The 27,474-nt window shown below is 40.6% G+C and overlaps 1 protein-coding gene across 6 annotated transcripts in view; it reads right to left on the bottom strand.

Annotated features, from left to right (window-relative positions):
• The window catches only part of shank2b (SH3 and multiple ankyrin repeat domains 2b), a 170,223-nt gene that overhangs the window by 4,787 nt on the left and 137,962 nt on the right, over positions 1–27,474 (bottom strand). For 2 of the 6 annotated variants that reach the window (XM_027135613.2, XM_047802391.1), the window contains 8 exons: positions 25,939–26,063; positions 7,354–7,489; positions 6,879–6,959; positions 5,979–5,987; positions 5,202–5,222; positions 3,461–3,582; positions 3,037–3,148; positions 320–2,711 (listed from right to left, as the gene is read on the bottom strand). In XM_027135613.2, coding sequence (XP_026991414.2) covers positions 320–2,711; positions 3,037–3,148; positions 3,461–3,582; positions 5,202–5,222; positions 5,979–5,987; positions 6,879–6,959; positions 7,354–7,489; positions 25,939–26,063 — 2,998 coding nt within the window. Of the gene's footprint in view, positions 1–319; positions 2,712–3,036; positions 3,149–3,460; positions 3,583–3,859; positions 3,920–5,201; positions 5,223–5,978; positions 5,988–6,878; positions 6,960–7,353; positions 7,490–25,938; positions 26,064–27,474 lie in introns of all 6 variants that reach the window. The other 4 variants (XM_047802388.1, XM_047802390.1, XM_047802389.1 and 1 more) reach the window with 3 other exon arrangements.

The following is a 27,474-nucleotide window of genomic DNA, read 5'->3' as shown; positions in this document are numbered from 1 at the left end:
GTTGATGTCATATAATGACTGAGTAATAACTGGGTTGTGTTCCAAAGCAGGCAAATACACATACACAAGCCCTAACACACCGCTCCCTCTTCTATGGTTTGGTCCGTGTTCATCACACCGATGTTGCTCATCTCATCCTCAAGGCTGTTCTCATTATTAGGTTGCTAGGCAACTCATTCTTTCATGGGCTCAGCACACACACACACACACACACACACACACACACACACACACACACACACACACACACAAATCTGTGTAGCTTAATGAATGTCTGTGTTACTGGGGCAGTTGTACGTGGATGTGCTAAGTGACATACCTCAATCCAAAATGAGTTCTACATCCTGGGGGAGAGTCTAGTGCTTCCCCAGGCTTTGGTGCTTTGTCTTTGCTGACATGTTGCAGAACAGAGTTTATTTCAGTCAAGCCTTGGGGTTTTGTCTCTGGTCCATGGGGGTTTTTCAGATCCAGAGGTTCACCCCAAAGCTTTGAGGTTCTTTGTGTTGGAGTTTTTAGAGGCTCTGGTGGGGCAGTTCCCAGGGGTGGTGGGGGGATTGAGGAGGGCACCCGGAAAGAGCTTATGGTCTCCTCATTTAAGGCGTCCTTGTAAAGTGCGTTGCTCTTGTTGACGGCATACTTGGCTTTAGGCTTGGGCAGAACCTGTGCCCTGTCCACCAGAAAGGCCTGACCGTCTGCATAGACCATGCAAGTGTCCAGAGTCTCTCCTCCTTCTGACGATAAGGTGGAGATGCTGGATACAGTGGAGACAGTACTCGTGGTCTCCAGCTGAGGGTCTCCGCTGCTCCGGCTGTCCACTTCAATGCCTGAGTCAATAATGGGCTCATAGGCTTCCAGAGGTCCTGTAGGAAAGCTGGGAGGTGTGCAGTTAGTAAGAACTGTTGGTCTCTTGATCTCTTGATCTCGAGAGTTGCTTGTGGTTAGATGGGGATAATAGGGAGAAAGTGTTGGTCCACTCATACCATTGGATTTCTGTTTAAGTAGCTCACTGAGTGCCCCTGATTGGTCTTCCGGGATGTCAAAGCTGTTGGCAAACTCTAATGGAGGAGGCAGAGGTTCAGCAAACACAAACTCCTCATCGATGTCAACAGATGCCAAAGGTGGTGGAGGAATACCAAAGGGGAGTTTGACAGGTTCATCTACAGAGCTGACAGAGATCATGGTTTTTGGTGGCACAGCAGAGAGAGCCTTTGGTGTTGCAGGCTTTGCAGGAACTGGCTGATTGGGATCACGAAGCTCCCCAGGTGTGCTGTCAGGACAAACATCCTCATCTCTCTCTCCTTCGGGCAAACTGTTCTCCTCAGTTTTGACCCCATCTGTTGTATGAACCATAAGAAGCCCTGCTGACTTCTTTTGAGATGTGTCCACAATGTCAATCATCATATTCTTCTTTTCCTCTGCCCTTTTCTCAGGCTTGCCCAGGTCCAGCTGGAACTTGGACTCGGTCTCGTACTTGGATTCTGTCATCTGTCTCCGCAGGCCTCCCCGTGGCCTGCCCATGGTGGCAGTGCTGGAAAAACTCACTTCGGCACTGGGCCGAAGTTTTGTGTCAATAAAAAGTGGCTTGTTGAGGTCCAGTTTTAATGGGTCACTCTTAAGTGGCAAAGGCTGTGACTGCTCTCTCATGGCTCGGTCTCTGGCAGCTAATGCTAAGGCTAATGGAGAATTGGGGTCTAGCGGTTTTCCGGTGACAGGGTGAACATAGTTTCCGCTCCCTGAGCTGTAGGTCTTGTGAGCTGGCAGGCTGATGGGACTCTGACCTGTTCTAGTGTTGAGTACCTCCCGCACCATGGTGGGTTCTGGGCTGTTGAAGTCTGTGACATTACCCCCTCCTCGAGGAATGCTGAGCAGGGACGAAGGGGGAGCCATGAGCCGACGCAGACGCTCATCGCTGCTAAACATGCCTTCGTCAATGGATTTTGAGTGTCTCAGACGAGGGGTAGGAGTGGGAGCCACATCTTCATCACCAGCATCTGTAGATCTGAAAGATGGGGCATTCCTGTGAAGCTCTAGCCGTTTTCCCCTGACTGCACTAGAAGCCATTGCAGTTGCAAAAGGGCTTCCTGTACTGACGTTATCCTCCGGACGTAGCTGGCCTGGGTGGTCAGGTGTAGTCGTCTCGATCTCCATACTGCTGCCCTGGCTGCTCTTTCCACTGCTGCTGGTAGAGGGCTCCTTGATGATGATGGTGGGTATAGGGATGGAGCAGGTCTTCTCTGGGCTGTCCTCTACATTGGACTGTTTCACAAGCATGCCCTTTCTCCGTGCAGGCTTGTTTGGAACAAACAGGGCAGCGTTAGCCATTTTGCCAACGTCTGAGTATGGGTTCTCGGGAACATGGGCCCGGCGCTTATGAAGGCTCTGCTGAGCAGTTGGACTGTTGCTGTAGTCCTCTGTATCATACTGTTCAGAGTTCTCTCTGTAGTACATTCCTTGTTCTCTCCAACCTGACCCAAGGTTTGACTCTGGTCTTTCTGAAGAAGCATTGTTCACAGTAGGACTTTGAGCAGTGAAGCCTGGTCGGATTGTGCCATAACCATGTCCAGCAGGTGTGGGGGCATTGTTGTGGGGAGGAGATGGAGGGGAAATAGCTGGTGGTGGTGGAATGTCCTCTGATGTGTCAGGCATTGATAGGCTCCTTGTAAATTTTAACATGGGAGGAGTGAGAAACTGCTTTTCTTCTTCAGTTACCCCTGTGGTTGGATAATAACAGCCAATTACTCTGAGCACCCAGCTCAAATTCTGGCAAACAAGCAATTACTTTTTCGGAGGTTTCCAAAATTTCATACAAAACAAAACAAAACAAAAATTTTTTTTTACTGGATCTAATCCATAAAATGTTTTGAAATAAATAGTTATTCGTTTTATTATAAACACAATACGTTTGTTCTTTGTAGGATTAAAAAAATTCTGTTGGTTCATAAATTACTCCTGAAAAGTGTAAAGGTGTTAAAGTTCTAAACACAAAGTTATGTATTGTTATTACAATGCTACTGTTTTTTGTAACTGAATACTTGCCTATCGATGTCTGTCTGCGGATGGTTCCTTTTGGTACACCCAAATACGGGCCTTTAGGAGTTGCTGTTACTGATGGGGAATCCGCTGTCATATCCTGGCTGTTGCACAGTGACTGCACGACAACAAAGATAGCTCTATTAAGACAATGTTTTATTCCACTTATCCTACGAAGCTATTCTAGACAAAACAATTGTGCACTTCAAAATGTTTAGGGAACAGTTTGGGGAAGGCCAACATGTGGATGTGAAAATCGGGTGTCCACATACATTTGATCATATATTGCATATATAAAGTTTTTTATTTATAATAATAAAAATAATAATAATAATAATAATCCATCTATTATAGTCCTTCATTAGAACATTTCATTCATACTCATTTTGCATGAAACAAATATCCATATTGGACCTAAAGCCATGCTTACATTCATTTCTGGGGCAACAAAGCACCTGCTTGTGGGACGCGGTTTAACAGCTGCGACCCTCACGTCCACATTCGCATTGTCCCACACCGGTTTCTGGGGAGGGACGACCTCCTCCACTTTATCTGCAAATCAGCACAGTTTCTATTTAGGGATCGGGAAGTGACAGGACACTACGTCTAATAGTATCAAGCCATTATCCTCTCACAGGATGTACAGAATAAAAAAAGAACCCAAACCAAGCAAGGGATAGGAGACAGAAATAAGTACATTGACATTGGTCAAGGTCAAAGCCGTGCAAGCTCTTCCCGATTCCAAGGGAATGTGTCTCAGCGGCCACTGCACAACATGCTAGCGGTAGCGTTTACTTTCATACAGCTCCCATGCATGGGAAATGATTACTTAGGGTGACGTGAAAAACAATCCTCTTCTTCTGAGCCACAATATCTGAAAGCTGATCATCTACACAGGGGCGGAGGAGAGGGAAGTTCAGTGTCGGATTTACTGCCATAACATTTGTCAAGTGTGCATCTGTGTTTACACGCACTCAAACATACTCTCTCTCTCTCTCTCTCACACACACACACACATATATATAAATATATATATAAAATCTTTCTCTATTTTGGTGTCATTATGTCATACTCCTGTTCAACATAACTAGGTTTCTAATACTGACACACACCATGGACGTCTTATACAGCGCCTACGTACCTACACAACAATGATGCCTGTGTCTTTCTGTGTTTCCCTGTTTGTTCTCTGTTTCTACCCATTCGGTTCAAAGCTTGCCGGGAGAAGTAAGATCATTTCGCCTGCTCGTCGTTGGTAAAATGAGTGCCAGCAGCTTTGCACTGAAAATATGGCATTACATTTTGCAGGTGGATTGTTGCTATATTAGATGTCTGCAGCAAGATTTCCATGACAACACCTCATTGCAGAATGATTCAAAGCTGTAGAGGGTCCTCTTACAATGATGGGTAGATAGAACCTCCTCATCCTTTACCAAGAATCAGCTTTAACAGTGAGACTGGAACACTTCCGCAGTGTGGCATAGCAATTTCTGGTAGAAGAAATCACTTCCATTTGCATTTTCACAATGAAAAATACAGATTCGGGTCTGCAAAGCATTCTTTTTTGCAAATTCAGTATGAGTGGCTTGTTTACTCTAGCAATTGAAAATGAATTCATCATGTAATTTTATATATGTATATCAACCCTTCACATGGCATCGGCATCTGGTTGAGGCTAGAGGTGTGCATGGGGACAGGGATCCCGTTGTAGCACAACAAAAAAATGTGAAGCTTTTAAACTACAACAGATCAGAAACGCTTGATGCATTTACAGCATCCTTAGTAAGCACCCTGTCAGGGGCACAGTCATGGTTAAAATAGTGTGTTTATAGTTAAAAAAATATATCAGTGGTGGGCAAAAACAAAAATAAAAACAGTATGGGTGGGATAAAAGAAAAAATAAAACAACACAAACATTATTTTGCATATTTTATTTTTGTGACCGATTATGAGATGAAGTTCGGGAAGTGTCAGAGCCAGAATGTTGACAGTGCTGCTTTTCTACAGACAGATACAGATACGGATATTTGGGGCGCTAAAGAGGTGCAAATAGTGGCATTAATATTAAAATCTTTACAAATAAACACATGTAGAGGATGTATATAAAACTGTTAATGTATGTGTTGAATACACCTTTAAATAATTTAATAAATCCTGGCTGTAAAACTCACCCTTCTTTTTCCTCAAAGTAGCTTTAACATAAAAGAACATTCAGTTTTATTCATGAACGGATATTCACACGTCATTTACATAAAAGAAGAGGGACTCGAAACAGATGAAAGGCATCGGGATGGCGTTAACCTGGACAAAATGTAATGCCATATCACACAGTTACATGGCCTTCATGCAAAAGACTTCTACTCTATACAAAATCTAGCAGAACAAGACAGGACAGATTGAACAGTAGCAGGACGGAAACATATTCAGATCTAACGTTTTTTTAAATCGAACATTATTTGTTGTTTTGTATCTAATGCTGTGTATGTGCAAATAAACTTGTTCGATTTAGCAGAGAAAACTAGAACCAGAAGCAAAATCTGTGCCGGTGATGCTTTGGAAACATTATCCAAACAGAAATCTGAAACCGAATTCATGCAACCTGGCACTGGAAAGCGAGAGTTGATCAGCCTACCATTACTCTGATATAAATAGGAATACATTTCTTGGATTTTCTGCTCTCGGTGGGGGTTAAAACACAGAGACTAAAACACAGAACTCACTGGAAGATTGTATGTGTTCTTAAAAATAGATCATGACCCAGAAAGATAATACAGACCAATTTATGTTCTTTATACACGGTATAGAGTCAAAGACCACAAACAGCTATATTCTGTTACTCAGAAACCATGCACACACAAACACACACAAAAACACACACACACACACACACACACACACACACAGGATATCAGCATGCTGATTAATTACAATGGAAAAACAAAACAAACCTTTGTCCACTTTTTCAGCCAAAAAAATGAAAACAGAAAAACAGGAGACATTAGCGCACGTTATTTGAGTTCTCAGAACTGTTAGCTAACGGCACTAAACATGAGTGACATTAGCGAACAAGTTGTTTGTAGCTTGTAGGCAGAGAAAATATAGTAGTCATAACGTAATTTAAGTGCTTCTAAAGCTAACTACTAACACGTATGTAATAACACAGTGATCTGAGTTTGATTTATGTGCCACGTCCTAGGAATCAGACTAGCTTCGATGGCAAATTAGCAAAGCAAGCAAACGCTAGTAGCTAAATGATCTACACTAACAATCTCTTCTACATCCAGCCAAGTTTGTTTTTTCTTCATAATGATTGGATAGACGTTTATCGAGAGGTTGTATATGGCAGGATGAGATTACACCATTGGTTATACGGTTTCTTATTCATCAATGTGTAAAGTTGTCAGTGGGGAGCTGATGAAACATAGGACCACACAGAATAATCCAGACCAGTTGCTTTAATCAGTTTGGTTTATCGCTGCTCTGTGTCTCATAAAAAAAAATATGTCACTTAGATGCTTGCTGGTGGGACATTTTTAAATATTTATAATAATTTAACATGTTTTTAATCGTCACGTATGGGATAGTTGCTGCCTACATTACATTACATGTCACATTATTTTTTTAGATCAGCATCCTTAATCTCAGGTATAATGGATCGTCTCTAAACCAGTCTCAATGTAAAATTGTACCCTACAGAGACCAGTGCAGATCTACCAAGGCATCAGATATCAAAAATTTTGTCAAAACTTTGTCAAATTATATTACAGAAAAAAATTGATCTTTTTTGTAGAGCACATTCCTTTAGGTACTGTTGAACCATTTGTGGTGTGTTGGTGTATGGAGCTTACCCATGTCCTCTAGTTCTGAGGTCATGGATTTGGAGCGCGTGGAAAGTGCAGTGGATGGGGCTCTCCTCGGAGGGGCCGGAGCTTAGCCAGGGGGGAAAAAAAAGTGTAATTAACCTTGAGCTAGCGTTTAGCGTTTCAAACTGCGAATTAAAGCACTTAATTCGGCACAATGAAATAAAATGAAAAGGCCGCAGAGTTCTCTTTCTGAACAGATTTAGTAACAGTGATAGTAATAGATTTCATGGCTCCTGTGTGGTGTTCGAATCCGACTGTTGCCGCAACCATCTGTGGTCGGGAGCAAAATAAATGAGAATTGTGAATTGAATGATTTGCTAAAGCATTCTCTCTAAAAAAAAAAAAAAAAAAAAACAAAAAAACAACAACAACAACATTATGAGAAGCGATCATCTTTTGTTTATCCGTAATATGTAAATATGAAAGGAGACCAATGAAAAGACCCATGTAATGTAGGTACCTTTTTTTCGTGCCGTATCATCGGGGTCAGGATTTCTGCTGACAGTCACGACTTTGATGATGAGATGATTTCCCCCGTGACGGATCATATTAACCACCTGTTTGTGGCCCACCTTCACCACGTTGTCCTTGTTAACCTGAGACAGAAAAAAAAAAAAACGGAGGAGAAACAAATATAGAAATCCGTTCAAACCACTGGGTAGAATCTCCTTTTGTGTAAACTCCACAACTTGATATTAAGCCCATTTCCAGACAAATATTTTGGTATATGCATTACAGTGTAAACTAGTTGCTGGTCAAATGCTACAAGGAACAGTGTTATAGTAATATATATTTTATATAGTTATATAATAATATATATATATATTTTAAATAGTTATAGACTATTTTGCAGCACAGCATTTTGTAGTATACAGCCACTGAGATAATGAGATAATGAGATAATGGTCCCAGCTGGGCTTCCCTGCTAAAATACAGTCTAACAATAGTAGCATGAACATCGCAATCTAATGGCAGGCAAAATGACTATGTTCACAAATCCTCGTGGTTTTAATATGGAACATTCAGCTGTGTGTGTAAATGTGCTCGACCGACTCATATCCTGTCCTGAACAGATCTGATCTGAAACAACACACATGCTTGCAATCAATTCAGTTTGCATAAACGTGAAGTTAGACATTTATTCCTAATATGCAATGATGGTGGTGAGGCAAACTCCCTATGATGATATGAGGAGAAGAATCTGGAAGATACCTGGAGAAGAACCAGAGTCAAAAGGGAACCCATACTGATCTGGGTGACAGACAATTTTTGTAGCACAGTCGCTAGCTCTGCAGGTCAGTTAACAGCTTATGAGCTGCTCATGATAAGAGTGAGAAGGTGCAACATTACCAGTGGTGTAAAGTAATGAATTACAAATACTCTCACTACTGTAATTGAGTAGTTTTTCTTAAAAATTGTACTTTATTAAGTAGTTTAAAAACAGTATACTTTTACTTGAGTACATTTTTAGGGCTGTATCGGTACTATTACTGCGCTATATTCCCTCAACCTGCCGTCGCTACTTTGTTTATTTTTTCCTTTTGCAAAATTGTGCATAGAAAACTCGCATCAGACAGACTTCAAGACACCTGGTGCCGCGGTTGGCGCTAATTTAGTTTAATCATGGGGTTAGATGGAGGAAGTGTGGTGGGTGATTCAGGTGATCTGAATCCTTGGCCACACCTGAAGGAGTTTTATGCAGTGAGGGCGAAGAAAGGCAATTGTGTCATTATGTCATGTCACCTTTGCCTGCCAAGCCAGTTGAAATATCAGCATTCGAGTTCTTCCTCAAATTTTGGTTGCTCTTTCGGTGCTAGCAGGCGAAAATAAAACTGGTGAAAAAAAATATATATATATATATATTTTTTTTGCTGCAACATCCATAAAAGAGAATGATACTGTACGCTATATTTTTAATTTGCAGGGTATAAGGTGGAATAACATTCATTCAGCATAATACCCACTACTCTTGAGTACTTGTAAATGGGCTACTTTTTCCTCGTACTCTGTGTAGTATCTAGGACGGGTACTTTTACTCTACGCACACTACATTTTTTGGGAAGTAGTAGTACATTTACTTGAGTATGATTTTTTAGTACTCTTTCCACCACTGAAATTTACATCTTATATAGTTACTACTTATACGACTGTAACGGTATTGCGTATGTGTGTGTTTTATTTTTTATGCTTAGATGAGACATTAGTATGCAGTACTGAAAGTGAGATGCTCTGAACAGTCAAATCAGAATAATGTGACTTTAATGCCCACAAGATATTCATGAACATTTCACAAGGTCAGTTCATCTTTGTAGTTTATTGTACTTTTTGCACATGTTTAAAAAGATTGTGGACGACAACATTGTGCACAGAATCTATCTGTCATCATGCAATGTGAACATAACCAGAATGGATAAAAACGGATCTATTTGAATAATACGTGCCTTTTTTTGAGCCCATCAAAATAAACAAATAAATGAATGAAATATAGCTTAGTCATTACTTTGTGTTGAGTTACACTGAACTGTGCCTGCTTTGGGTTCTCTGATTTTATAACAGTTAGACTGTAGTGCTTGTCTGAGGGATGTCATTAACACCCACTGAACCCCAATAAAAAAAAATTATAATAATAAAATAAAACTCTGTCATTCCTGTTTGCTGACAAAAACACAGAACTCTAACTCTCTCTCTCTCTCTCTCTCTCTCTCTCTCTCTCCCCCTCACTCTCTCTCTCTCGCCCCCCTAAAACAATTCCACCAGATCAAAGATTAGCCTTTAAGTTTTACCTATACATGGTTTTAGAAAGCAATTTTGTATTACACACATTGAGAATTCAGCTGCGTTGTTTATTATTAGTCTAAGATTTCTGGTGTGTCTACAGTTTACTACAAGTTTCTGAGATATTACTGAAGAAACAATAACGTTCGGGCTTTAAAGCGGCATTTGTTTAAGGCTTTATGGATGTTTTTGGACTCTGTTATGCGGCTATTATTGTCATAAGAAATGTGCGGCAAGAACAACATGACCGTGTAAAGAGTCAGACCTTGACTGGCTGTAATATGTTCAAGAGAAAGAAAAAAAATAAAAATTTGTGACTACAATCTGATAAAGCCAAGATAAAGCCAAATGAAATCACAAACAAATCCATCAGATATGAGAAAGGATCTACGCTGACAATGGAAACATTTATACAACATTATTATTCTATATAAAGGCAGAGCGAACCCAGGACTTCAACCCTGGACAACAACACATGTGACCATGTTCAGCTCATGCTGATTTATACCCCAGGGGCTTTGCCCTTTTACACATTCACTACCTGTCATTCACACATCTGTGTTTTTTCCATCATAGTGTCACTAATCACTGCACAGTTCTAAAAGATCACTGTAACTACTGTGTGGTCTGATTCATAGTTGCATGTCGCACTCTGAGAACAGGATTTTGTTTGCCTAACATCTTGTTTTATTGACAAGCTTGAAAAAAAAAAAATCCAATTCCCACTCGCTCTAATTGTTCTCCAAACACTTCCTAACACTTCACTGAGAACTGACAGAGACAAAGCTGCTGAGTGGCTTTGAAAGGCCAGATCAATCTTGTTGACTTAAACTTTAAGTGGAGGCATAAAATCTCCTGACACGTTATTACTCCTCAATTTGTCCTGCATAAAAAGAGGGAAAATCCCTGCCAGAGGTGCTAAATATGAATAGACAGGCATTAAACACTGTTTAACCCACTCCACTGAGGTAGTATAGAAGCCTGATCCTGACACAGTTAGTTAGAATAATGCCAGTCCCTCTAGGATTCTGTGAGTTTTGATTACAGATAGTAATCAAGTGCTATTATAGGATCTTTTCGTTTCATTTCTTTCTTTCTTTCTTTTTTTTTTTTTTACAAATTACTGGAGAATTTCTGCAGATTTTGTCATAACAATAATCATTCAGCAGAAACCGTCTTTGATTCCTGTGTGTCAAACATGAGTATAATAATAATAATAATAATAATAATAATAATAATAATAATAATAATAATAATAATAATAATAATATTACTGTCTTCACTGGTTGGAGTTAAAATGCTTGCAATTCAAATAGTTTTCAAAAAAAAAAATAGAGAAAAAAAAGCTACAACAACCATAAAACATTCCTGGAAAGATTGTAATGCAACTGAAATAAGTAGTGTAACGTGTGCATTGATCTCAATATGTATTCCATAACCAGAGATGGATTAGGCACCAGGCGTACTGGGCCATGTGTCCATGGCAGAACATCAGTAGCAACAAAAGAGCAGTAGAACAGATGTGTGACTCTTATTTTGTAACCTATGAGAAGTCAGATAGATTCTGGGTGTAACTGGATAAAAAAAACGTGTGTTACCGGCATTAAACTGAGGTCCTGGATTACATTCACAGATGGTAGGCTGTGCATTTATTTATTTATTTATTTATTTATTATTATTGACCAAACTCGGTTTGTGTGATCGTTTCTGTCCTGTGTGTGATTTTGAAAAGAAATGTACACAATATTCTCCAAATGGAATCAATCGATGACGTGTATGCTTTTATACGCTCTAATTTGATTCAGCCAGCATTCCTCCTTCATCACACACGCACATCAGACTTGCTTCACAAAAAGACGTATGTGCTTTTAGACTACTGTTGTAGACTTCGTGCTCAGGTAGGAAGTGCAGAGCAAAGAATCGCACCTTGGAAGTGATGATTTGGATTTATTTATTGTTTCAGGTTCAGAGTTCTGGCCCAGGTCATGCAAGGCTTTTTTAGAGAGTGCTGGGTGTGAAGCAGAAATCACAGCTCATCACAGAGCACCATGTTCACACACATTGACACCTCGAGACAATTAGAGCAGCCAATCCAGCTAGCTCCAGGAGAACTTGGACCACGGAGGACAGCTGACGCTCCAAACAGTAGACCAGGCTCAGGATCAGAGTAGCGAATTATATCATAAAAATGGATATAAAGCTGTTGGCATTACCGAGTCAAAGAAAAACGTTGAGCTTATTTGCCAAATTCGTGTTAAAGAGAAAACTGTACTTTACAGCTGAACTGTCTCCAAAATATTTTCTCACTCTGAAAAGAGTTTTTTTTAATAATCTAATAGACATTAACATTTATACTCTAATAAACAGAATCTGTTAGCATTCTGCTGAGCAGCCTATCATGAAATTAGCACAGCTCTATAAAAAAGATGAGCAGAAGATAAACAAAAGGAAGTTTTAATCTACACAAAAGGTTATGTGAAATGAGGCAGGGTAACCTAGGAAACGATCCAGGACGCCATGCAGGGCTGTAGGATGAAGGCATTTATGTCATGCTCTATTCTGTGTGTGTGTGTGTGTGTGTGTGTGTGTGTGTGTGTGTGTGTGTGTGTGTGTGTGTGTGTGTGTGTGTGTGTGATTCATACATGCCATGTGTGACTGGGAGGAGTCACAAACACAGTTTAGCACACAAGATGATTAACATCGGCATACACGAGTATGAGTTATCACTCGACCTTTTTTCCCTAACAAATCTGAAAACCAGATAATGGCATATTAATTAGGAATAATGTGCTCAGGTGTCTTCAATATTTATTAATATTGCCGAGAAGCTCGGCGCCTTTACAGGAGCTCCGACCCTTCACTGGTGCGTTCTTTTGCTTTCTGCCATTGTAAATAGACAACGTTTTGAGTTTATATATTATGTGAATTAAAATCTACCAGGGTGTGTATTTAACATCAATTAACTACATGTGGCATGAACTCCCCAAAAGCATGCTTAGCAAACTTAAAGGTGGGGTCTCCGTTGTTTGAAAGCCAATATTGACATTTGAAAACACCAAAACAAACACGCCCCAACCCAAATGGGTCCCACCCCTGTTTTGATAGCTCCGCCCACACACACACACACCAGACAAGTATAACCCAAGTATAACCCAAACAAATATAATGGCGGAACCTGCTGGGGCAGCTGACCGAGGGGATATTTTTATCAATAAATGAACTCAATGAGTAATACTATAGTAATACAAATAAGTTTTTGTAGTACTGTGTGTTTTACCGTTTCACGCGGAAGGAGACGGTCAACACCTTGAACCCGAGGCACAGATAATGTTAGAGGCAGAAGACATAACATTGCTGCCGATAACATGGAAACAGAAGACTTGAAGCGTGTGCGCATGTTTGAGGCACAAAGACTTGCAGTAATGCAAGTAAGTGTATTGATTGATTTAATATTCTGAACTCTAATTGATAGAAACGTTTTCTGTTAATCCTACTTCTTGCCTTATCGTAAGCCTTTCTTCGCTTCTTTTCTTTGTTTTTATCCGCCATGTCGATGTTAAAACTGCTTTCTGCTAATGTCACACATGCGCACTGAACACTCTCTCCACCCATATTGACAAGACACGCCCCTTTCTGCTCATTGGCTACACGTTAGTTTTGTTTTTGTTTTGCTTGGCATCCCAACGCAGTTTTCTGAAGCATTTCTCAAACAACGGAGAAACCTTTAACACAGTGATTAGACACTTGTGGGCAGACTATGTTCTTTAAAGCTTAACAATGTTCTTGTGCAAGATTTAAAAATAGAAATGCAATAAAACAAACAAACAAACAAACAAACAAACAAAAAACACATTCTTTAACTCGGATGTCACTTGTGATGATTAGCTGAGTCGGGAACAGCCATGACCTGATAAATATCCCAGCATGCTCAGCTCACCTAGATCACTTCATCTGGCATAATCTCATTATGCCGGACTGACAATCCCATCAGAGCCACTTCATCTGGATCATTTCATTACATTAGACTGCAGATGTGGTTGCTAATCTATCTGAGCAGAGCAGCCAGCAAATCCTACACTAAACAAACAGAATATTCTCATAATCTAAATAAAATATATGAATAACCTGTCTTTAAAGTGGTAATTGCAAACTCTAACATGCACAAAAATTCCAGTGAACACGCAGACTACATGGTGAACGCACAGACACACATAATGCTGACTGATAGGAGCATGTGATGCGGTGTCTTGCACTCGATTAGGATCTGATGAAATTAGCGTTGGTTATCCCCTTGACACACAATCCACACAGAGGAAATAAAGCGGAAAACAATAAGCCATCCATTTATCTAATCATGTCAGCATTGTTCCCGGTTGTTCTGGTCACAGTATCTCTATCTGCCTTTCTCTCTTACACACACACACACACACACACACACACACACACACACACACACACACACACACACACACACACACACACACACACACACACACACACATAGAAATACCTGCAGTCAGTCATACAGTGCAGTCCGTCAGTATCCCAGCATTGAAGTGAAATGGTCTGGTAAGCCACACAGCAATCAGCTCTTTTTCACTCTCTTCATATTTTTCATGAATGATATCTCATAAATACACCGTGTTAATTACTTGGAAATGCTTGGCTTCGATGCATGCCTGATGACCCAGATGCTTGGGTCCTGTACCAATGCTATTAAACAATACTGTGTGGATTTCCTACTCATCCCCTTTGGTGGAAGCTCATGTGCAGATTTTACCTAGAAGGTATTGTCAAATAATGAAATACAATTTTAAATCAATAGACAGACCCAGGCAGGCATGGCGTAATATATGTTACACTCGTTACTCAAAATAACCTATAAAATACATCAAACAGGAAGGAATTTATAGAAGATTTCAATCATTGCTACAGTATGACCTTGCGCCTGTTTGTATACAAACATTAAACCACTTGCTCTTGTGACACTGCACTAACAAAAACAAGACATCAGACATATGCACATATATATATATTGTTCACAGCTTTTGCTAGGTACTAACCACGGTTCACTTGCTGCCTAATATACCCCACCTAATACACCCCACCCCTTGACAGGTGCCATTGTAATCGACGTTATTCATGTCACCTGTCAGTGGTTTAATGTTTGAATGCAATGTTAAATTGGTGTTATCAATTGTTTTGTTGCAACTTTGGCTTTAGGAAATGAAAAGAATTCAGTCTCAAGTCAAAAATATTCTCTAGCAGTATGTTTAGGGTTAGTGAATTAGTGCTCATGATTTGTTCACGTATATGATTGAATCGGAGCAATTTATCTGCTTCTATTTATTACTCATTTCATCCTACTGCTGCCATTACATCAGGCACATGTCCAAGATGGACCTGGACTACCGCCACCAGGCTTCACTTGAGACTCGGTGAACTATTTAGCACACTGTCGCTTGTCCTTTTTTTCATCAGACTTTCTTGGGCATTAAATGAGTCCTTTGTGACAGGGGGAAAATGTACAGCATGGCAGTTTCCATCCCCTTCCTGGAGCTTGCTAACCCGTGTGCCACTCCACTTCTGTAACAAGTGAAAATATGACACTTTTTATTACGTACCCAACAGTAGTTATTTGTGTAAAAATGTGAGCGGTTAGTCTATACGAGACCGAAATGTATAATAATGAGGTTAATTTAATTCATATATGATCAACTTACAATCTTCTGTTATGCAGTGAACCATGCAACTTGCAAAGCAAATGAAACAAAATGGCTGCATTTGTCAAACTGCCAAGATCCATTCATGCTCTGATCTTTGTTCTTGTGTTGCTAATTTATGGGTTGGAATAATCTACAAGGTTTACTTGTGTATGCGTATGCGTGTGTGTGTGTGTGTGTGTGTGTGTGTGTGTGTGTGTGTGTGTGTGTGTGTGTGTGTGTGTCTGTGTGTGTGTTTGTATATACGGGAAACGTTGATGGTTGATTTTGTGTTTTGTCAGTTCAGAAAATGAAGATGCACCTCTTCAAACACTCACACGCACATTTACTCTCATCATACACACATCCATGCTCACATTCACCACACACACACACACACACACACACACACACACACACACACACACATATACACACACACACAGCCCTAAATCCATTATATAACTGTGTCTATGATTATATAATGCCTCTTAGGGAATAAGGAGACCACCCAGTTATCCACCAAGGCTGCAGCTCATAGACATTTCTGATGAAACAGTGTTAAGTGTGTAAACTCTTCTGTTATCTTCTGTTACATAACAAGAAAAGGGCCCATCAGTACTGGACCAAGACACACACACACACACACACACACACACACACACACACACACACACACACACTGAACGAATGACTGGTTATTAATAGACACTCTTGAAATATCATTGGGAAAATATTATACCAAAAAATATACAAGAGCAGGCAAGTTCTGGTTAAACAAATTGATCTAAATGAGCAAATTAAGTATAATACACTGTGGAATTAATGTTAGATTTGCACAGACAGAACAAACATTATATAACTACAGTGTGTTTATGCCATAGAAAGCAATAGAATGCAAAAACTTTGACTTGCAAAGAAAAGAACCCCCGCCCCCACCCCCGCCCCCAAAAATTATTGCTGATATTTAGCTAAAATGTACAAGAACGGAAGAAAAGTCAATCAATTCATAAAGCCGATTTACTGCTTTGCTTTCAGATGGATTTAAGGCTTCTGGTGGTGAAAAAAAAAGGTATATTCTCTGTCTATTAACATACTGTACATGTATACAGTGATTCGTTCTTGCAGTGAACACAATTAAAGTTTTTACACTTTGTACACTTGAATCCAAATCATTTTAAAGCGCTTAAATCTTAAAAAAAAAAAAAAAAGCCTATTGTTCAGGTTCTCGAGTACTTACATTTCAGAAAAGCTAAATCTACTTTTTGAATCTGTGGTACAAAGTGCTAACCTTGGATTAAGCAGCACGTTCAGAACAAAACTGTCAAACCTGTCCAAATACTGTAGTTCTTTTCTTACTACAGAAAGAAATGCATGCAAACATTTGGCAATGTTTCATATAATCGGGCCGGGTTCCTCCTGGTGGCTCATGTGGCCAGAGTGTGTAGGTGGTTTCTGGGACTACAAAAGGAACTGATGCCACTGACTAACCCTGATGTTCCTGACACCTGAATCCAACTGAACACCTCTAGGACATTATGCATGGAGACTGTCCAGGAGCTCACTGATATGCTGACGGATCAGCCTGTAATTTTTCGGTGTGTTTTTGAATCCAGCCCTAAGTGGGTTGATGATTTTGCTTTCCATTCGCAGCTGTCACATCATCGGGTTCACGATGAATTACACATTGTACAAAAGTAATGCTTTTCACCGTGAATGTTTCATTTTTTATTTTTTTTAGATCCAGGGTGGGATTTAATTGTGCTCTCAATTCATTTGACATCACTAGTGATGATCTAGGAGTGAGGTTTCAGGTCATGTGACAGATCATGTGATCAGCCTTGTTGCTCTTTATTTGGTGGAGGTGGATTTTGAGAAATGGCCCTCAGAATGACAGGTTTCTAAAGGTTAGCTTCCACTTAAACATCTACTGAGCCCATGTTTCCACATGTACGTAACAGTTTAGTTTGTCTCCATCAGAGTGCAAAAATGATCACGTGCTTTCTGCTGGCAGTGAAAAAGAGATGACATAAATACACAACACACCTGATACTCTAAACTAAGACATCTGCAGTCTCTGAACAGCTGCCGTCCTTTTTTTTCTTTTTAACAGTAAGGATGATCAATCTGTAGGAAACGTTCACACTATAAATAAGTCCATTTGAACCCTCGCCGGATGCCCAACCATATCTCAAAAACCAGGAGTGATAATTAGCTGGTGACAGTTTTCTTTCTCTGGTATTCATGTTAACAGTTTTTCAGCTGCACTGCAGATTTTTTTTTTTTTTTTTTACACAAACCCATCCCGAGGAGGGAGAAAGAGTGTGTGTGTGTGTGTGTGTGTGTGTGTGTGTGTGTGTGTGTGTGTGTGTGTGTGTGTGTGTGTGTGTGTGAGAGAGAGAGAGAGAGAGAGAGTGAGAGAGAGAGATGAAAACAGTGGAAAGAGGGCTTGCTATCTACTCTTCAGCTGGAGGTCCGTGCCATCAGTTCCAGTCAGAGCTGAAATTACTACTCATCTCTCCAAATGAAATCATGCAATCTTTTCCCTTGTGTTTTTCTCCCAAAAGATACAAGCTCACTCTTTTGCCTTGAGTGGGCTAATTATGGAGAGCACAGAGAAAACGCTGTTTGGATACTATCTCCACACACACACACACATGCACACACACGCACACACACACGCACGCATTCACGCACACACACACGCACGCACACACACACGCACACATGCGCACACACACACATACACACACACACACGTGCGTACACACACACACGCACACACACACGCACGCACACACGCACGCACACACGCACGCACACACACACACATGCGCACACACACACATGCACACACACGCACGCACGCACACACTCACGCACACACACATACACACACTCACGCATGCGCACACACACACGCACACACACGCACACACATTCACGCACACACACGCACACAAATGCACGCACACACACAAACAAACACGCACACAAACACACACACAAACACACACACAAGCACACACACACACAAAACACACACACACTCTGAGTTCCTTCTCTAGTTCACTGCTTTTACAGGGCCTCCTGTATTTTGCCTCCTGATAAAGAGAAGCTACAGAGCGAGTCTTATCTGAGCAGGAATGACCCGTGTTTAGTGAAAGGTTAAAATGAAAAATTGTGCAATCAGATATGAGCACAGAGAAGTCCACAGCACTTGTACTGCTAGCTTTAATCCACAGCTAATCCTTAAACAGACATGGCAGCCAAAATAGAAAAATAATTGTCAACTGAACAAAACTACTTGGGAAAAAATTATGGTACAAGGCTGATAAACGTATTTCAATATAAAAAACTTTACTTACAGTGACTCCAGATTTCTATATGTGAACCCTTGTGGCTCTGAAGAATACGGTTGCGGTTTATCAAGACGTATGCAGTTATGTCTACTGTTTAGTTAAAGAAAGCTTCTCAGACCTTGTGACTATCATCAGCGTAGGAATAAAGGAACTTTTTAAAATTTTCTTAAGTTCATTCATTCATTTTCTATCGCTTATCCGAACTTCTCGGGTCACGGGGAGCCTGAGCCTATCTTAGGGGTCATCGGGCATCAGTATACACCCTGGACGGAGTGCCAACCCATCACAGGGCACACACACACTCTCTTTCACTCACACACTCATACACTACGGACAATTTTTCCAGAGATGCCAAACAACCTACCATGCATGTCTTTGGAGGAAACCGGAGTACACAGAGGAAACCCCTGAGGCAATGGGAGAACATGCAAACTCCACACACACAAGGCGGAGGCGGGAATCGAACCCCCAACCCTGGAGGTGTGAGGCAAACGTGCTAACCACTAAGCCACCGTGCCTCCCCAAAATACTTAAGTAATGAATCGAATCATGCAGAACAGAAAAATAAGCATTTCCTGTTTTAGTGACCCCAAATTACCCTGCTCTTTTGGTGATTATATATTTATATATTCATTTTTAGTGCTAAATTATTAGTGCACGCCTGTGTTTTTTGCAGAGCTCATTGGCAGGTCTGGTAACATGAAATAAGCTGTGATAAACATCAGTGGGTTTGGTGGTGATGTAAAATCCTGTAAAAGACGATAATACCGTCATGCTGAATAAGCCCATATGCAGCAGGAAGTGTAGAAAAGCACAATACACAATAAATGGCAGGACACTGACACTGATAGAGGAATAATGGACTTAAACTTATCTGGTATCTGGATTTATACAGTGATGCAGCACCTATAAAGAGCTTTTAGATTATGCCACTTTACTCGACAAAGGTTTTGCTCAAAGCTGCATGGCTCTCAGCATCTTCCTCACACACACACACACACACACACACACACACAGTAAGGATGCTGGTTGCTAGGTGACCGCTGCTCCATGTTCCAACATCAGCACCCGTGTGGACCTGCTCGGCTCGGCCCTCTGCGACTTAACTGATAACCTGCAGCCAGATTTTCTCAGTACAACCTCCTCCCAAAACTAAATGCAGTAGATAACCAAGAAGGTATGCAGATATGGTGAAAGCGGTGCGGTGATGGTGCTATAAGGGAACTTAAAGGAATCTCACAGCTGATGCTGCATCACTCGGTATCAACTTTTTAGAACATTGATGCAAAGCCTGGAAACAAGAAGAAAAGAACCTCCTCAAAATGTGTAAATGTGTAGATGACCCTGGCCGATGGTGTTGCTCAGAGTTCACCATGATCGCTGTCTAATGTTAGACGTGTTTCTCATTAATATATGTGAACCATTTAAACCTTCACGGCACTACACATGCAGCTACAATGTGGAGGAGTTTTAACTTAGATTCAAACCAGGCATGAGGTGTAAGCAATCCACAGGAATGATGCATTTCATTACATCATCATGTACATCATCGCTAAATCTGGGTCACAAACACTGAGAGACCTTCGATAATATGTGAGCAAGAAACGTGTGTGAAGGAGAAAGTGAGAAGAAATTAAGACAGGAATTCAAAAATAGGGAAAGTGAAGATCAAGAAGGTAAGATGAAGTGATAGAATAAAGCAGTCATGGCGGACAATAATGAAAACGAGTCAAAGATGGAAAACTTTACAAAGCCCTGACTGTTACGAAGCGCTAACATTTGAGACTTCTTCCATAAACGTCACACTAACGTCTCCTAAAAACTGAGACACGGCAATATTTTTCTTTCTTGAACATGCTTTTTATTCATGTTTGTATGAGTCCTAGGTTATGTGGCACATATGGGTCCTTGGGCGCATCTCGATCAGCTCCCTAGTTCACTAGTGGCACTGGTCAGGGAGTCAGCCATTTTAAGGACAATCTCAAACACAAAATCCTTCCAGTGCACCCTTACAAAAAAAAATCCCACAATGCACCGCAAAAAAAACAAGGAAGCATTGGTGCTCACTGTTTTGCATTACTGGATATCAGGACGTGGTATTTTCGGATGACGTTGCCGTTCTATATACAGTATGATTTGTTTGAGTCTAATGAATTTTAAATGTTTAATCATTTTAAAAGAATTCACTAGCTAGAAATGTCGCAAGGATACTTAACAGATCATTTAAATAAATATTTAACATTCATTTAATTGAATGTTTAAGAACTTTAAGAAAATGTCTAAGAGTCGGTCCTGCCCGTTTTTGATAAAATGCCAGTGTTGAAGTTCTACAAAGTTAGTATGTAATCGTGTCACCGGAAAGTGAGATCCAGGGTCCGTACCAGTGCCCCGTCGTGTGTATACCGTATACTGATCCACGACTAGCACCATGTGTACACTCTGTGCTGTTATACAAAAATAATGCTCACCTTCTAAATTTGAGCATTCAACCGTGATGTAGATCAAATATCAAGCTGAAGCTTAATGCATGAGGGATCACTTTTGGTGCGGTTAGTGTAAATGGCACATTGATTAACAGCGACAGAGCCCACTCAATGCACTTCTAATGGATGCTGCAGTTTAGCTAGATGCTATGATTTCTAAAACAAATCGATTTAATTGCTAGTTCGGCTGAGAAAGGCCGTTTGTATAAATGGTATAAATGAGCCAGCATTTTTAAAAGATAAAAGACAAAAGTTGAAGACTTCGTTTGAACATGTATTAGCCACCCAGATAATGCCCTGAATCTGAAGCTGTGCTTGATATCATTGAGTACACAATTAAAATGGGTTTGGCAGGTCAAATGTGGACACGTGTCCAGGCAGAGGGCTAATGCCACGAAACATCAAACTAAATCCCTGAAGCACATAAATGACTTTACAGTATTAGAGACGAAGAGCTCAACGGAAATAAATATTCAGTCATAAATGAACGTCCTGTCTTACAGCTACACCATTCGTTATTTTATTACCAGCTCTCTGCTGCTGTCATAAATTTAATGCCATGTCTGTTTGTTTTTTTCCCCACATTGCTAAGTGAAACCGATCAGAGATTTTTGTGTAACTAATGTAATTGTGGCAGGACCATGAGATAAAAGTCTACACGTTTACACTTCTGTCTCAGCTGGGTCACAGACAGACCTGCGATAGTTGTTCAGGCCAAATCAGTAGGTTTTTCTAGCAAGTTTGGTACAATGTATAATGTATAATAATAAATATATAAATCAAAAGTAGAATCGGTGGCAAATTGCTAACATCCGACCTATTTTTGAATCGTATTGTCGTAGCAAACCTATTTAAAAATCTTGCAAGTTTAGCAGATTTCAGAATAACGATACCATGACGACGCCGTAAGTGGCTAGGAAAGCCTTGAACACCTGCTCTGTGATCGAGTTTGGTTTGGGCAATACAGAGCCTTTGCAATTGGTACTAAGGTATCACTAAGTGATTACAAAGCTAATTGAGTCTTTAGTGTAATCTTGTTTTCAGAGATGCAATAACTCATCCAAATGCAGTTCCTACTTCACCAACAGTGTCTTGGAGCTAAAAGAACTAGCATCAAACAATTCAGAAATTTCTCTCATGGCTGCTCATGGCAGCCACCCATCTCTCGTGCCCTGCCCTCCCACGCTCCTACTTCAAAGCAGTCCATCCTCTCACTCATGACTATGGAGCTGACGTGAAACCAGTGTTTCCATGAATCCTGCATGCAGATGAACACATTTCTCCTAATTGAGATGAGGACATAGAACGCCAGGCGCGCACCCCCCTGCAGCTCGTCTCGACTTAAAACAGTGACAGTACGAGTGTTTAGCGTCATTGATCTTCCCTTTTTTTAGACTCTGCCAGCATTTCTGTAATCTCACACTGAGATGTAACTTCCTTTCGCTGCCTGAGTCACTTCTACAGGCATAAAAACAGGAGACCTCAATCTACTGCTCAAAATTCCAAGTCAAAATTCCAGGTTTTAATTAAACATTTAAGTAATTGCGTGAAAATGGTGTTTGCAGCTAAAGTATGCTCAAGACACCACCAGGCAATAGGAAAGCGGGTCCAAGAGACTCGGTTCTGTGTGCATTCTGGTCATTTTGACATCTTGACAGCTTGAACGGGAACAGATTTGATCTCACAATCACTTTGTATGTCCTAACTGAGTAACTGTATCAAGTCCCTGGCTAACATTTGGGTTATTAGCTGTGCTGCTGCAATAGATATTTGCCTAGAGTCTGAGTGTTTTTTATGTTTAAATTAGCTCGACAGTCAGTGTTTAAAAGTGATGTAATGGTGTGTTGTGCTAGTAGTGGAGTTATATAACTACCGTATGCTGCACTGTACTGCTCAATTTTGCCAGTGTTCCTGCAATAAGGAATAAACTCCAGCTTTCTAGTCTCTGAGTCTGAAATGATCAGCTGCCATCTGACCAGTCTCTGTAGTGCTTTAATTACTCAACACAATTAGAAGATCTAAAAATACACTATGACAACAGAACTTTTCGATGTAAATGTTGATTGATGGATTCATTTAATGATTTACGTAATGTTATTGATTATGTTGCTAGAACGCTGTCTTGTAACAGATTACATCCAGGCTTTCTACTAGATAACAGATTACATCCGTGGCTTTGGGGATGTGTGATCATTCAGATACACGAGCATGACTGAGATCAGACACTGACGATGTAAGAGTGAGGAGGTCTGGGGTTCAGTGGGGTCGATGTGCAGGACGCTTGAGTTCTCTTATTTCCAGTGAAGGGATACAAAGACATTCTGTACAAACATTCTTTTCCAGTACTGCCTTAGGTTTCCATTCTTAACTCATTATCACACTCAACATAAAATACTATAATTGAAATTTAATCACCACAGTGGTTGTTTGATCTAGACTCTTTGCAGCATATAATGAAGCAAAAGCTATGCATTAGCACCACTGCACCGAGTTAAACATGGCTAAGCTTTCGCTGGTCGAACTCCAAGAGAGTGGGACACTGTCAAAAAGCAGCTTTACAGAAATCCAAGAACAGATTTTGGATTTTCTGCGGATTTCTTTGGATTTTGGTTTAAGTAGAAATTTCCAGCGGGCCAAATTTGCTTGCATGCTGCTCTTCGAAGCCATTGCTGTCTCATGCTACCACACTTGTATGCTAACATGTTAGCTTAGGGAGAAAAGTGGGATTAGCAGAAGCATCCATTTCTTTTAAACCCCAGTAGCCTAGCCTGATCAAAGTTAAAGTGTAAGCCTCTTTTTTCAGAGTGTCACCCACTAATATAAGCAGTATTTTATGTTGACATACCTTCTTAATTGAGTCAATATGCAGTATTGTGAGTATCAAATAGAAAGCATTGTACTGAATGACAAGCTACAATATGCTGTATCATTACACCTTATATTGTGATTACACCTCACTAAAGCGAAGCATCCCGGTGAAGCAAATCAATAAATTTTTAGTGTGATGTGTGTGGTCTCTTCACGAATAACCACGTCCAAATCTCCACAGTCACCAAATCTCAACCTAATTGAACCCCTTTGTGACTTGATCGACAGCACTGCTGACCACCGTCATCAAAACACCAGCTATGGGAAAGTCCTTTTGGAAGAACAGTGTTCATCCCTCCAGAACAGTTCAAGAAGCATCAAGTTGAGAGCATCCTGAGCAGCTGCATCACTGTCTGGTTTGGGAACTGTATGATCTCGGATCGCAAAACCCTGCAGCGGATAGTGAGGACAGCGGAGAAGATCATTGGGGTCTCTCTTCCCTCTATCATGGACACTTACACCACACGCTGCGTCCGCAAAGGCAACAGCATTGTCGATGACCCCACACACCCCTCACACACACTCTTCATCCTCCTGCCGTCTGGAAAAAGGTACCGAAGCATTCGGGCCCTCACGACCAGACTGCGTAACAGTTTCTTCCCACAAGCCATCAGACTTCTCAATAACTGAACTGTACTATACTGAGCACAACATACACACACATCATCTGTATGGACTGCATAAACCCTCACAAAACACACACACTGTTTTGCACATTTTTCTGCTGTTTTTGCACATATTGGACAATATCTCAGTCATCTGCTGTTTTTTGCACAACTCTATATATAATCCAAAGGACCTGCTGCTAAGAACCTGCTGCTGTTCATTCTTTTACTGCACAAAATATTGTTTGAACATTCAGTATTTACACCGGTCGGTCGGCGCTGTTTCTGTTACTGTTTATTGTCTTTTGTGTATTGCATTTTTTGTACTTTTTGTATTGTCTTGTAACTTAATGTCTGCACTGTTTTTTGTCCTGCACTGTCTTTTGTCCTGCACTGTCTTGCTTGTCTTGTCCTGCACTGTTTGCACCAGGTTGCACAGTTGCACTTTATGTGGCTAAGACTACTTACATGTCCTTAGCCCTGTCTTTGTTTTATGTAGCACCTTGATCCTGGAGAAACGTTGTCTCATTTCACTGTGTACTGCAACAGCTATATATGGTTGAAATGACAATAAAAAGCTTCTTGACTCTTGACTTGACGAAAATTGAATCTATACCAAAATACACTGAAATGATTTTGGCAGCTTGAAGTGAACTGAAACCTTACTGAGACCTTATTTGTGCACTCATACCCATTCCTACTGCTTAGAGCTGAACACTGATTTATCTGTACACCTTCACCATCTTAACTGTGAGCATATTCCTGAATCCTGGGTCATCAAAACAACTGAAAATAATTTATAAAATGGTAGACATGATGGTCAGATTAACAGCTTCCCTCTTACTTTAAGTGCAACCACACCACACTTGGAAGGAAGGAAGGAAGGAAGGAAGGGAAGGAAGAAGGAAGGGAGGAAGGAAGGGAGGGAGGAGGCGCTTCCCTGTTGGTAAAACCAATATGCACTTTCACAGCCTCTTACAGAAACACCAGCCAGCTCCATCTGTGTTTGTGTGTGTGTGTGTATGTGTGTGTGTGTGTGTGTGTGTGTGTGTGTGTATGCACCACTGCACTCTCATTAAAGATGCAACCCTGACCTTCTTCACTTCACCGAGACAGCATATAAATGTTTTCCTGTTGACACAAACGTTTGCTGATCGGACAAACTCACTTCAACAGCCATTCGTAGCTCCTCTAAATCCAGCCAAAGCCAAGAACACACCCAGCGTGGACTAGATACTTTTTTTTCTCACCTCGATAAGGAAGTCTCCGGTACGCAGTCCGGCCTGCCATGCTACCCCACCTTCATCCACAGACTCCAGGTACTGCAGGGCAGGGAAGGCTGGGGTCGGGGTGAACTCCTCAATTGGTGTATCGGCTATTGATCCACATGAGAGCGTAGTGAGGAAAAACACAGAGATGTAGTGTTATGGGACAGAACAAGGACCGTGAGACACTACAACGGGGGCAAGTCAAGACAACTCAATTTCCTAAATTTTTTCATTTTCTTATAGTGGTGAGAATCACACATTATCAACACATTATCAAAGCTATTATATTTAGGGGTTCAAGCACCAAAGTCAGCTTAGACATGTGTACTATCAGAGAAGATCTCAAGAACAGAAAGCACTATAGTTCTGAGAAATATTATAGAAAGTCTTTAAATACTGTTTATACAACAAATCCATACTGGGTGGGATTGTGACATTTATTCTACAATTATACACGAGTGTCCTGCTACAAGAAGTTTGAAAACCACTGATTTGCAATCACATGCCAACGAGCTACTTGGCTTGGGCTATGTCCACATTAATCCAGAAATATCTGAAATCTGCATTTTTTTTTTAAATGTTCCTCATCTACTCTGGCGCTTACATCCTTATACTGTGTGTGCATGAAAACATTTTCTATCTCTTTGAATTGAAGCGTAAAATGTCTTTGTGAGTTAAAATTCTGTGCCCTTTTGAAAAAATGCAATTTGAAGGTTGTAAAGGGAAATTAATCTTTAACATCGCTATCACACTGGATAGAAGGCATCACAACTGCAGTGGAACCCTGCTTACCATCTTGTTTGTTTTGACACTTGGCTGGGTCATATGACTGCATCACATCACTAAAAATACATCATTGTATTTGAATATCTCTATTTTATTAGCCCACACAACAACTTGAAAACATTCTTTTCACATTTACCGACCGTTTTAAAAAAAGCTCTGTTTTCGTTGGGCAAAAATCCTATCTCGGCGTGGACGCAAGGCCACAACGTAGATAAAAAGATGCACATTCAAATTTATCCTGATTAATGCGGATATAGCCTAGGCAATAATTCTGTTTATGCGTAGCTGCCCTGTGGACAAGTAGGCTTAGTAGAATGTTGATATTGTGGACAGCAGCATTTCTTCCTGTCCAGCAAGAGTTGTTATGGTGTCCCTCTTTGTCACATTACTGTATATAATTTGACAGTTTTTTAATGGTTCTCATCTTTATTTTATCCAGCTGCTCCTCCCTATAAACATAGATTGGATTTCGCAAACTTTCCTTAAATCATTGTAAAGCACCATGGGTCTCCTTACATGGGAAGCGACAGCACTGAAAACCCTTTGGCGGTGTAAATTGCTACTGTTGTAAACACATTATATTACTACGTTCACTCCCAGTTCTACCATGTTAGTAACTTTATCATGCCTGTCAGCTACCCAAAAATAAACATTGCTGACCAGAAATAAACATTTACATTTAATATACTTGGCTGAAACTTTCATCCAAAGTGTCTAAGAGTTACAAGCAGT

This window comes from Tachysurus fulvidraco, chromosome 17 (genome assembly GCF_022655615.1).
Source record: "Tachysurus fulvidraco isolate hzauxx_2018 chromosome 17, HZAU_PFXX_2.0, whole genome shotgun sequence".
Classification (NCBI taxonomy): domain Eukaryota; kingdom Metazoa; phylum Chordata; class Actinopteri; order Siluriformes; family Bagridae; genus Tachysurus; species Tachysurus fulvidraco.
Note: the sequence above shows the minus strand (reverse complement) of the source record. Positions and strands in the feature narration are given on the sequence as shown.